A 13,132-nucleotide genomic window follows, 5' to 3' on the forward strand; every position below is an offset into this window, starting at 1 on the left:
GTGGAGCAAGGAGCCAATTTATCCAAAAGAACCTGGGACTACAGGTACTATGGAGACAGAGAAAAAGAGGTAGGGTTAAAATCAAGGGAACTAACTAACTTTATATTTATCGAAGAGTTGATCATTCTAACCTCTAGACCAATTTTAGAGGGTCACTCTTTAGAAAAATCAAATAAATTATACACATTCTGAAACTACAAGCCATACTACCTTATCTCTCAAGTTTTCTGAGGGCAAGAACCCCATTTTGCTTGCTTTCATATACTAGACACAATTGGCTCTGTCGAAAAAGCTCTTTGGAAAAAAAAACAAAAGTGAGGGAAGAAAGGAATATCTTAACTAAATACACTGTCCCCCCTTTACTATCTCAAAACACATTGGTTTACTAAATGTGCAGGGAAAAAATTCCATGAAAATGGATACATAAGGCAAATGTCATTTTGTATTTCAAATTTCAAATGTATTTCTAGAATTAATGTCAATATGCTAATTAATAAATAACTCTAATTAACATTTTAATAACATATTTTGCAAATCAAGAGGCACTAATATTGTCCAAAGAGTAATGTCAGAACTTACATTTCTGAACTTAGCTGTCCATGAATCCATATGATCAAGAAGTTGTCTATTCATAGTCACTCTTGCCCAAACCTATGAAAATTTAAAATGAATAATCATTAAGGGAAAATTTACAAGATATCAGTCATTCTTCCCCCAGCCTCAAAAATCCATGATGAACCTTGAAGACAAACTTCGCAAACATCAATATTCATCTAATTATCACGAGCAATTTTCTTATTACCCATTTATGGTTGTTGTTCATGCACAGATATATCTTTAAAAGTATCTTACACTGATATGTCAAAGGACACTCTTCTTGCTTTTCAGAATAAAATTAAAATTCTGAATTCGCTATTATACTGATAAAGCTACAGACTGCCATATGTTCTAATTCAAATATTTAAAACCAAGAGTCTTATATACACTTGAGATCCTTTTGAAAATGAAGGCAGAAAAATGTTTTAGGCAGGACACTTATGTGTATTATATGGTACATTTAGTATCACAAAAACTAAATGTACAATATAATTCAGCATTAGGGACACAAAGATATGAACCTTTTCAATACTTAACATGTGCCAGATTTAAGTTTCCATCTAAAAGTAGAGGTTCAGAAAAAATGTTCCAAAAGTAGAAAAGACTTTCAAACCATCTATAATTCATACATCTTAACAGTCATTTTTATTTTCCATTTACCTCTTCTGCAGCTTGTTTAGAACTGAGATCAGCTTCATCTTTGTTAGCACATGGAGCCTGAGACCTACAGGCAAGCTGATATTGAAATTTCTTTAATGTCTGTGCATAATCCCCCATAGAACGACTGTAGTTCCAAAAAGTAGGACTGGTGGAAGGAGAGGTAGAATCCGGGCTCCCTGCAATTATTAAAGAATTTTTACTTCTAGAGTTAATACATGAACACTGGGTATCTAGGTACCTAGGCAATGACAATCAAAGAATCAGAAGCCAAAGCCTTACGGAGCTTGTTCCCTACTCTCCTCCCATTATCTTTTCTTTAGAGAACATGGACTATTTGTGTTAAAAATTAAAGAACATTTTCTAAGTAATGTCAATATAAGAGCCCTAAGAACGATGAGTTGTGCAAAGTGCATTTGTTTCTGTTGTAAAATTAATGTTGTTTTATCTTCTTAATCTGCTATAGTATTAAATTCATTGTCGCTATAATTCATTTCACTATCCATTTATCTCTCGACAGAATTTTGCTTTTCAAGGGAAATTACTAATAGGGATACTAACAAATATTGATCAATTCAGCAAGAAACAAAAAAACAAATTTCTTAAGGAAAAATTAGTCAACACAGGTCTTTGCTTGAATTTTTACAAGCTCCTTCTGAATGGTATAACTACAATCTCCTATTATAAATAACTCTAGCCCATAGAATAAACTTACTTATCACTATACTGCAATGTGTTCTATTTAATAGGTTGCAATAATTCCTATATTATATTAGAAGACTACCTGCTGGTCATACTTCTAAATTTATACATTTACCCTTAGGAATTGTAAAAAAGTTACATTTAGAAATCTGCTCCTATAGAAGCTTCTACCAGAGTACTCATAAGACTACAGTTTGTCTGTTTTCCCAAATAGAATTTGCAATCCTTGAGAACAAAAAAACATTTTTTCCCCTAATATCAGCACAGAACCTGATAAATAGCAAGTTTTTAATAACAATTATATGATGGTTATGAATGGCTTAAATTATTTTTTTCAGAGTTTAACTGATATTTAAAATGATCAATTATATACTTCACACCCCCCCGCACAAATGATGAATAGAAACTGATAGTTTTTTTATCTTGGCAGGATTTCTAAAATTAGTGATTATAAATACTAAAAGTGATTTTCTGGTGATGTTTACAGACACAAAGAAGAGGAAATCATGAAAGGGATATGCGGCAACATTTTAATTCACAGCATCAAAAACCTCAAGCTTAGTCAGTCAAAGGTACTACCTTTGGTGAATAATAGTATGTTTCCTGCTGGCATAAAAATAAAGTTATATACAGTAAAGAATCACACTTTGGGTGAAGTTAAATTTCCAAGTAGGATTTCTGACAAAATTGACTTATAGGAGTGAAATAATGTCAAGAAAACAAATTTTAAATCAACACAAAAGACTTAATAGAGAATAAAAAAGGAAGGTAAGAGACATAGTCACGATAGAGCCCAAAGTTATTTTCCCAGTTTTATTAATCATTTTTTATACTACTAACTGAGAGAAAACTTGAACTTCAGAAAAGTTTCAATGAAAACTAGCTTTAGAAGAGTACAAACAGCAAGCTATAACAGGTTAAACTTTAGCCAAAGTACAATAAAGATAAATACTGCAAGCAGTAACAAAACAGGACATATCTGTGATGATCAAACCAACCTAACAGCATAAAATCTGTAGCTGGAGAACCTTGAAGATTGAAGAATTAAAGCACAGAGATCTGCAATTCTGACAAATAACATATTTCTCACTACAAACACCTACATTTACTAATAAAATAAAACAAACGTTATTTAAATGAATAGTGGAACTTAAAAGATAAAGGGAATAGCCAGTGGCTAAAAATGAAGAGAACTGAAAATCAGAGTGGCCTATGGGCAAACATGTTGCGGCTGCTCTGGAAATTTTAGGGACCTTAGAAAATCTATTAGCTTGGATTTCAGTGCCCAAGTGGGAACCATAGATAACGTCTTGGATACAGGAGAGGTGAAGAACTGGATTGGGATCTTTATTCTTCCCTAACGCTAAGAATAGGCCCATTATACAGTCCAAAGAGTCTAGTCTCATTGAGGGACAACCTATAAAACAACGTGCCTCTTCAAAATGTCAATGTCATCAAAGACAAATTAATAAAACAATGAAACAACAACAAAAACACATAAATGTTTTAGATTAAAGACAATGAAGCACAAGAACTAAATGCAAATGTGATCGCCCTTGATTGGATCCTGGCTCAGTGAAAGAGGAAAAAAAGCTGTCAAGTTATTACTGGGTCAAATGGAATATATGAATATGAATAACAGTAGTAGCCTACTTATGATTATCATACTGTAGTTATAAAGGAAAATGTCCTTGTTCCTAGGAGATACACGCTAAAATATTTAGGGGTAAAGTGGGCATGATGTCTGTAGTTCTCAATTAAATCAGGAAAAAAAAAATATCACGTGTATAAGAGACAGAGAGAATACAGATAGTAGTAAAGCAAATATGGCAAAAATGAACACTTGGTGAATCTAGGTATTTATTACACTATTTCTCAACTTTCCTTTAGATTTGAAACTTTTCAATAGAAAGAGTAGTGAATTAGAAGAGAGATCTAAGGAAATTGCCCATTATAAAGTACAGAGATCTAAAGGGATAACACAAAAGAGAGTTAAAAAAATATGGAAAATAACCTGAGAAGATTTGAAATATGATTAACGGAAGTTCCAGAAGGAAAAAGTACAGTGAAATGGGAAAGAGGTTAAATTTGGAGATAATAATGCCTAAGAATGGATCAAACTGAAAACAAAATATTCACAAAAGCGCAAAGTAAAATAATCATAAATCCATATGCATACACACGATTGTAGAACTGCAGAACACAAACACAAAGAAAAGATCAGAAAAGGACAGTCTACGAGGCCCACCTGGCCAGGAGACTGGTTCCTCACAAGGGGATTGAACATATAAGTAAAAACCTGAGGATTATGAGAGGCAGCTTTCTCAATATTAGAGAAAGGAGCTATAAATATGGAAAAGGGGGGACTAGAATAAACACATAGATATACTTGGCCAACATTAACCAAAAGAAAATTAGTATAGATGTGTTAATTTCAGACAAAATAGACTTTAATGCAAAAAATCCAAGCGATAGGAATCACTATATTGATATTTATTTTACTTCCCAATGTTTTGGAGCAGCTATGGCGAAAAACCTGAAAATGTGGAATGGTAACCCATACCAAACTTGGAAATCTGTTTTATAACAAACTTGTTAAAATGTACTTTGAAAATTATTGCATTTTTTTGTATATATGTTATATTTCACAATAAAAAAAAGTTAAAAAAAAAAACAAAAGAATTCACCAGAAAGAGAAAGTAACTGAATTTATATGCACTTAACACAAAGTCTCAAATATTTAGCAAATTTAACAAAATTACAAGGAAACATTTAGTGGGAGATAGTAAGTGGGGGCTTTTAGCACTCTTTCTCAGTAACTATAGATCAAGCAGATAAAAATAAGGTAAAAGAATTTAAGAACACCATCAAGAAGTTTGATTCATGGACAAATACGGAGCCCAATATTTAGAAAATAGGCATTCTCTAAATAACTACTTTCAGTGTTATCTTAAATTAAAAAATTAACGTTTATGAAGTATTTGGCTTTGGTCCCTTATAAATGATAATGATTTTATTAAGCAGTTGTTTGGGAGGCAATTACTGTCATAATAGTGGGACCAAGTTCTAATGTACCAAGAACTATATTTAGAAAACTGGACCATACTGTGGTCTGCCTATTAATATGAATTCATGAGAAGTCCCACCCGAATAGAACCCTTTGGTCTGGCTTAGCAGTTGGTTTTTCTCTTCTGCACATAGCCAAGTGTTTTAAAGGGTAAAGTCATGGAAATGCCATGTTATCTTTGCTAGAGAACACAATGCATGTTGAATTTGTTGGCATTCAGATCTTCAGGATGTTCTGCATATGGCACTTATATAGAAGCAAGTTAAGTAAAAAGTATATATAAATGTGCTTTTTATATATTTCTTCTGACCATGAGAGCCCTCCAATCATAAGGAGTTGGTACTCTGATCATTAAGGTGTTAGTACTTATTTTCCTAACACTGGCATGTTAGTTGACACCCATTGAGTGATTGATCGATGATGATAAGTGATACCTAATTCATTATGTTTATTGTATGCTCACTATGTGTAGTTAGCACTGGGCCTTAAGATGGCAATATAGTATGGTGGTACAAGCACAGTTTTTGGAGTCAGGCAAACCAAGATTTAATTTTAGGTGCCCCATGTGATCTTGAGAAAGTCATTTAATGTCTCTCAATCTTACCTTTTTCTCTATAAAGTGGGATAATCATAACTACTTTTAGTGTTATCTTAAATTAAAAAATTAACATTTATGAAGTATTTGGCTTTGACCCCTTATAAATGATAATGATTTTATAAAGCAGTTGCTTGGGAGGCACTTACTATCACATAGTGTGACCAATTTCTGATTTGCCAGGACGTGAGGGTTTTCCCAGGATGTGGAATTTTTACTGCTAAACCAGACAGTCCTTAGCAAACTCGTCACATTAAACTGACATAAAGTAGACAGGATAGATGACCTAACAGTGTGGTATGATTATTAACTGACAGCAAAGACATAAGGCAAAGAAAAGAGTAACTAGAAGTCTAGGAATCTGGAAATCTTTCAACAAGGTGGTGAAATTGGCATTTGGTCTTGATGGATGAATAGGAGTTTTCCAGGAAAAGAATGTGCAATTAAAAAAGAAGAAAAGATATGCCCTAATTTACCTAAAAACTGCTTAGTACATTGATATAAATACAACATAGCTTGGCTTTTGTTTAAATAATTTATCTGTTGCTACAGTTAAAATCACATAGACTAGTTTACCCTTAAACTCAGAAACTATTTTTACTTTCCATGAGAAGAATTAAGAGAACATCTTTATTTTTTTATGAACTATTAACTATTTCAGTAAGAAAAACTGTTAACATCTTGTCAGGTTTGTATGCTGGTCACTGGAACAAGGCAAAAATCAAAATAATAAAATCTAATGGGTATCTATAAGACCTGTAATTTAAGTTTGGAAAAATTTTCTGCCTCAACTGCAATGTACATAGACTTTATGTGATTCCAAGTTCAGTATAAGCTAAGACCCGGCAACAACAGTTGTAATTGTTAATGAGGTTGCATTAATGGAATTACGTGACCTTACTGAGGGCAGGTACAGTCTTACTCATATTTAGGTGCCTGGCATATGCTGGGCACTTAGCAAATATTTGAGTAGAGATCTAGGAGTTAATTATCCTAGTAATCTGCCCTGGTCAAACCACATAAAATGGCTTGTTTCTAGTCTTTAAGGATGCAAACTGGAGAGCAGTCCAGGAAGAGTGATCAGAGTTCTGGAAACCCTGGGGAATCACTGAAGGAAATAGGGATGTTGAGGCTACAGAAAAAGTCACTTGGTGGATAAGAGAGAGAGAGGGTAACTGTGTAAAGTTTTTAAGAGGGAAGAGGCTATGACCTTTTAACTTTGTGTTGTTCTAGATAAAAGAACACTTTCTCATACATGATTATAGTTGTTTGGAAATGAAATGACTTAATAATAAACTCCTAAGCACTTGGAGTGTTTAAGTAGAGACTCTGTTGTCATCTGCCAGAGGAGCTATGGATGGAATTCTTGCATTTCAAGGGATAGAGGCTATTCCATTTGTCTGCATGTGAAATATCTATGACAAGATAATATAGCTATTTCCTTTTAAAGACTTCTTTGAAGTGGCTACACAGGTATATCAATTTGTCAAAAATCATTGAAATGTACATTTAAAATGGGACCATTTTATTGTATTTACATTATACCTCAATAAAGTTGACATTAAAAAAAAGTGCACCATATAGCAGGCTTGAAAGCAAATCTCAAAAAAAAATTAATAGGGTACAGATCAGACTCTCTAACCACAGTACAGTCAAGTTAGGAAAGAAAAATCAAACAGTAACTAAGCCTCTTCACATGTCTGAAAATTAAAAGCAACAACAATACTTCTAAATACCAGTAACAATACCTTTAAATCACTCTCATGTGTCAAAGAAGAAATAAAAATGGAAATCAGAATATTTGATGACAAAGGTGTACAGAACGTACATACAGGTTGTTCTTTGTATTATACTTTGAAATATTTCAAAATTTAAAAAAGAAAAAAGTATATATCAAAAATAAAAACAATGATGATTTGTTTATTTTGACATTTGTGGCATATTCTGGCAAAGTTAAATAAAAAGTCATTGGAGATTTCAAGTGACACAAAGAGCAATGGCCCAATAACTGCCTTTCTCACCATGGCCATGTTTTAGCACTTAAGGTGCTTTCTGTGAAAGTTCCTAAGGAAAAAAATCATTACTTAGCTCAATAACCTAATTCGGTTTCTAGTAACTGACTTTGTAATAATCACATCTACTCCAAATAGATTAAGATTTGCTAACATTGTTTCCCACGTAATGGAAGTACTAAAAAGGCAAATTTAAAAGGTTCTGAAAAATAGGAGCACTTCTACAGTAAATGCATGCTCTCTCCTTCATCTTTTGCCGCCATTCTAACCTTCCAAACTGCTACTTCAAAGGAAAAAACTATTATTTGAACAATCTTTGCAACATACCACTTCAGAAACATTAATTTATAATTATAACTTTTAAAGAGAAATTATAACTTACATTATATGAAAAATTTTATTTCAATGAAAGGTCAAAGGTGTTTCAATTAGTTCAGTAATATTTTATTTCTTTAATTCTAACTGCATAAAATGTGTACTGCATACAAATGTACATATAAATGCCTGGATACATCCTAGAATATATGAAGCAGATAATCAAAAACTATTGGCAAAATCCCTTGAGGGATGGGAGAAAAAATATGGAACCGTTAAACTTTACCACCTGGGAAACACCAGGTGTTTGACACCTGGGTGTCAAACATCAGGGACACCCAAATCAATAGGCCAACCCCTTGATCTTGAGGCTTAACTGTTATGAAGCTATGTATGCAGCAGAGAAGTTTAGCCTATCTATAGGTATGCCTAAGAGTTACTTCCGGTGGACCCCTTTTGTTGCTCAGATGTGGCCTCTCTCTCTAGGCCCAACCCTGCAAGAGAAACCATTGCCCTTCCTCTTATGTGGAACATGACATCCAGGGGTGAAAGTCTCCCTGGTGGCATGGGAGATGACTCCCAGGGATCAGCCTGGCCCTGGCACTGTGGTATCAACAATGCCATCCTAAACAAAAGGGGGAAAAGAAGTATAACAAATAAGATATCAGTGGCTGAGAGAGTTCAAATAGAATCGAGAGACTTCTCTGGAGGTCACTCTTACACAAGCTTCAGTTAGACATTGCTACCTATCGTAACTTGCCAACCTCCAACCAAAACCATTTCTGCCAATCCTAAAGAACACCTAGGGCATTATATAAGATTCTACAAAGGTTCCATGTACTAGAGCTACTTTGCAGAAACCTACGACCCCCAGATGGGTCCCAGCATCAGTTAAGTTCTGAAATGCAGAGGTGCCAAACTTTTCAGAACATCAACTAGTTTCACCCCCCAACCCATATTATCAACAGCCCCTTCCAACATGAAAAAGTTAGAAACAGCATAGCCCAAACACCCCTAAAGAGTGGGAGAAACATCAAAGGTGTAGGATTTAACAAATGAGTATGACTGCTAAATCATTATATTTCTTTTAGTCTCCAGTATCTCAGAGCAGCAAGCCCTAAAAACCTAAAATTGTGGGGAGTTATAACGTATACCAAACTCTGGAATCTGTTCTACAACTAATTGTTGCACTGTACTTTGATATTTGTTTTGAGTAAATGTTATTTTTCACAAAAAAGAAAAAAAACTGACTGTGATGATAAATGCACATGTGATGATATGGTGAACCACAGATATAAATACAGGCCGATCTTGATCTCTGTCTCTATTAAGAAAAATACAGAAGTGGGCTGACATATCAATAGCTCTGAAAGACATGAGAAACAGGTAGCCTCATTTTCAGTGGCAACAGGAATTTCTTTATAAACTCAGCTTCTACCTTCTGCCTGAGGCTGTTGGCAGGCTATAATGATTTGAACTCTATACCCCAACACAAATACACTGGTCAGCTCTGTAGGATTTTAGATCAGATCTCTAGACAGGAATAATTCAGCGACATATTTTTAATTTTCCAGGTACAGGAAATTTTCCAGGACTGTACACTTTGGATGATTACATGGTGTGCTGGTTTAAAAGGATTATGTACCCTAGAAAAGCCATGTTTTAATCCTGATCCATCATGTGGAGACAGCCATTTCTTTTAGTCCCTATCCAGCACTATAGGTTGGAAACTTGATTAGATTATCTCCACAGAAATATGAGGTGCTCAATTGTGGGTATCAACCTTTGATTAGAGGGAAATGTGACACCACCCACTCCAGTTGGGTTGATTAGTTTACTGGAAACCTTTAAAAGAGGAAGCATTTTGGAGAATGATGACAGAGCCATGAGAGAGCCATGAGAACCACAAGAGCCCATGCAGCCAGAGACCTTTGGAGATGAAGGAAAATGTCCCCAGCGGAGCTTCATGAAACAAGAAGACTAGAGAGAAAGCTAGCAGATGTCACCATGCTTGCCATGTGCCTTTCCAGTTGAGAGAGAAACCCTGAACTTCATCGGCCTTTCTTGAGTGAAGGTAACTCTTGTTGGTGCCTTAATTTGGACATTTTTATAGGCTTGCTTTAATTGGGACAGTTTCACAGCCTTAGAACTATAAACTTGCAACTCAAAAAAAGCCCCCTTAAAAAAGCCATTCTGTTTCTGGTGTATTGCACTCCAGCAGCTTGCAAACTAGAACTTTGGCATGTGAATATATAATATATATTAATTAAAATTAAATAATTAAAAAATGTATACTACATATAAAGTAAAACAAAATATATTTCTCTCCTAAGCTACAGAAAGGTCAATAAATAAAAGGCACTTAAAAATGTATACACAGTTATCAAAATAATAAAAATCAGTTAAGGATTATATAAAGTGACACCAAAAATATGTACGTTTAAATATATATGTACCTAGCTTAACTCTATGCTGTTTCTCTTCTTCATTTCTAAGAAAAGTGTCCAAAGTTCGTAAGTCTGTCATGTAGTCTTCTTTGTCAGTAGGTGAGTTATACACAGCGGGTGAAGATCGGTAGCGAGATCTCAATCCACTGCTCTCCACTGGTCCAACAGTGGTAGGGAATGGAGAAGGAGAGGGACTGTAGTTTGCCAACTATATAAAATAAAATGAAACTTTATTTTATTTTTCTTTAACTAAATTTTATTTCTTTTGACTTTTTACTATAAAAGCAACATATGCATAGTTTAAATGGAAAAAAATGTATTAAGAAAAAAAGCAGCATCTATAATCTGACCACCCAGAGATTATATAATCCTTTTTCAAATTTTACGTATTTTGAAATCATTATGATGTACACAGCTACATCAATATCAAGACACATATTTTAAATAACTGAGACAATACTGTTTAGCTCAATATCCTTTTAGTTAACTAAGCATTTTCCTGTAAAATTCCTTTACAAAATTTCTTATTGGCTCTATAATATTTCATTGCACAAATTTACTGTATTTTATTTTTACATTCTCTTATTCTGGACATTTAAATTGTCTGTAATTTTTGACTACTGTAAATAATATCATGATGAACATCTTGGTACATAAATCTTTTCTTGATTTTATGATGACTTCCTCTAGGACAGATTCCTAAAACTGAAATTATTTAGTCAAAGCATATGAACATTTTAAAACACATTCCATTCTAAATAAAAATGTTGTTTCAAGTTATACTCCCATAAAGAATATAGCACAGGTGCCTATTTGGGATATGTTCAAAAGCATTATTTTTTTAAATGTTTAAAATTCACGATATGAAGAATGTTAAAAAATGTACATTCAATTACTGGTCACTAGCACTTTCTATATTTTTAACTTTTTATTCAAGTCCTTTGACAACTTTTTCTACTGGGATTTTCACTATTAATTCATATTAATTTGTAACAAATTAAGGACTTAAAAGTCTTATAATTGTTTAGTGTTTGAAAATAAAACTTTTAATTATCTCCAATGCTGATCTATTGCTTTCTTTTTTTTTTTTTGGCCTGGGCAGCCTCTGAGAATCAAACCCGAGTCTCCAGCACGGCAACTGAGAACTGATCTATTTCTTCTTAATTTATAGTAAATTCTTATATATACACCATGACTTTATCTGGGCTATTGTTCATTAATTGGCTTATTCTTGCTCCAGGGACTTAACATTTTAATTACTAAGATTTAACACCTATGAGGAAGAATTCCAACTCTCACTAAAATATTTCTCAGCTTATCTATTTTCCAGATTAACTATAAAAAATAAGTGAAATCCGTCCCCTCCCCCCAATGTCATTGGGATTGACTGGAATTTATAGATTAAAATTATTTATAGATTAGCATGGGAGAAAACTCTTAGAGTATCTCTTTATACAAGCGTCTCTCTCCATTTAATATCTTATATGCTTCCTAGAAATGTTTCAACATTTTTTTTCATAAAGGTACTACCTATAGTTCTAAAAGTTAATCGTGGGATTTATGTTTTTTTAATACTCTTGAAAGAGAATTTTGAAACCCCTATTGTATCTAACTGAAAAATGCTGAATAGGACTATGAGCTATCTATTTTATAATCTTCACATTATATCCATAAATAAGATTGTCCTATTTTCTCTTTTTTTGATTTCATAAAGTTTTATTATAAATCATCAAGTGAACTGAGACTCAAGTGGTGTTTCTACCTTTTCCTATATTGGGTAGTAGTCTATAATAAATACTAACCATTTATTAAACAGTTATCATACACGTGCCAGGCACTGTGTAAATTATGCTTAATACACATTATCTCATTTCATCCTTTCTATAATGAGTAAATTAATACTACAGTATTAATTTTATATATGAAAGTTTAGGTAACTTGCTCAAAATCACCACAGGATTTCAATTTCATTTTCTGAATCTGAAGTTTATACTTTTAACAAGTTGCTTAATTGGAGTAGAATTAACAATTCATATACCAGGAAAGTATGGATAACTGTTGAAGACAGGTAATAGATACAGGGGAGGTCATTATACTATTCCCTTCACTTTTGTGAATGCCTGAAAATTTCCATAATAAATGTTAAAAAAGAAAAGTACTATTTCTCAAAAATTTACAAGAATGCAATGATAAAACTTTAGGGTCAAAAAGCCTTTTTGGGATATATTTGGTTAAAAGTTTTAAATGTTTCATTCGCAATTTATTTAGGTTTTCTACTTCTTCATTTTCTCCACAATAATATTTATTCATTTAATTAGTCTTCCCAAATCATTAGTTTGGTTCAACACACACTTATGTAGTATCTATATTCCACATACTGCTAAGGAAACAAAGATGAATAAAAACACACAATCCTTGTGTTCAAGAAGGTTTCAGTCTAGTAGAACAAAGACAATTAAGCAAGTATTTTAAAAGATCATGCTAAGTGCCAAGAAGATTTGCAGAATTCAAGAGAAGTATATATCCCAATTTGCTTCCTCAAATCTTCTGGGGGAGACAATGAGTGAAGCGAGCCCTCAAGTATAAAGAATCAAGGGAATTCCCCCCTCTACCTGGGATGTGATTCCCAGGGGTGTAAACCTCCCTGGCAACGTGGGACAGAAATCCTACAATGAGCTGGAACCCAGTATCAAGGGATTAAGAAAACCTTCTCAATCAAAAGGGGTAAGAGGAAATGAGA

General features: G+C 33.4%; 1 protein-coding gene across 6 annotated transcripts in view; it reads right to left on the bottom strand.

The window, feature by feature from the left end:
• Nucleotides 1–13,132, bottom strand: part of TMEM209 (transmembrane protein 209) — an 88,179-nt gene that overhangs the window by 65,059 nt on the left and 9,988 nt on the right. For all 6 annotated transcript variants that reach the window (XR_013163455.1, XM_077131782.1, XM_077131700.1 and 3 more), the window contains exons 6-8: nucleotides 10,402–10,600; nucleotides 1,258–1,433; nucleotides 580–651 (exon numbers count right to left, since the gene is read on the bottom strand). Coding sequence is in view for 5 of the 6 variants with exons in the window: in XM_077131782.1 (XP_076987897.1) it covers nucleotides 580–651; nucleotides 1,258–1,433; nucleotides 10,402–10,600 (447 nt within the window). In the remaining variant the exon portion in view is untranslated. The remainder of the gene's footprint in view (nucleotides 1–579; nucleotides 652–1,257; nucleotides 1,434–10,401; nucleotides 10,601–13,132) is intronic.

The sequence above is a fragment of the Tamandua tetradactyla genome, chromosome 1 (assembly GCF_023851605.1).
Source record: "Tamandua tetradactyla isolate mTamTet1 chromosome 1, mTamTet1.pri, whole genome shotgun sequence".
Taxonomy (NCBI): Eukaryota; Metazoa; Chordata; class Mammalia; order Pilosa; family Myrmecophagidae; genus Tamandua; species Tamandua tetradactyla.